The following is a 471-nucleotide window of genomic DNA, read 5'->3' on the forward strand; positions in this document are numbered from 1 at the left end:
GTTAGAGGGTTCGTTCGCTATAGGTTTTAGTACATTATTTTGATTTGTTTATGTACCTGATCATCATTTATTCATCATCACCTCAGTCGATGATGACACATTTGATTAATAAGTAATAACACAGAGGAACAGCCTCTTTTCCCCTTCCTTCTTCTCCACATCAGAAATAACAACCTCGCATTTCCCTCCCCTCTTTTCCCCAACAGAAATAACAACCTCGCATTTCCCTCCCCTCTTTTCCCCAACAGAAATAACAACCTCACATTTCCCTCCCCCCATTTTCCCCAACAGAAATAACAGCCCCTTCTCCCCCCTTCTCCCCCACAGAGGAACAGCAGCTCCCCGGGCGAGAAGTACCGCCCCCGGTCCCGCACCCCTGACGACCACGATGCCAAGCGCCGGAAGGAGGACAAGGGCCACGACTCCGACGGCGAGAAGAGCGATCAGGACCTGGTCGTCGATGTCGCCAAC

The 471-nt window shown here is 50.5% G+C and overlaps 1 protein-coding gene across 1 annotated transcript in view; it reads left to right on the plus strand.

The window, feature by feature from the left end:
- Nucleotides 1-471, plus strand: part of LOC119586670 (protein groucho-like) — a gene marked incomplete in the record, with an annotated part of 70,613 nt that overhangs the window by 62,619 nt on the left and 7,523 nt on the right. The window contains 1 exon segment of the mRNA XM_037935406.1: nt 328-465. Coding sequence (XP_037791334.1) covers nt 328-465 — 138 coding nt within the window.

Source organism: Penaeus monodon, chromosome 21 (assembly GCF_015228065.2).
Source record: "Penaeus monodon isolate SGIC_2016 chromosome 21, NSTDA_Pmon_1, whole genome shotgun sequence".
NCBI lineage: Eukaryota > Metazoa > Arthropoda > Malacostraca > Decapoda > Penaeidae > Penaeus > Penaeus monodon.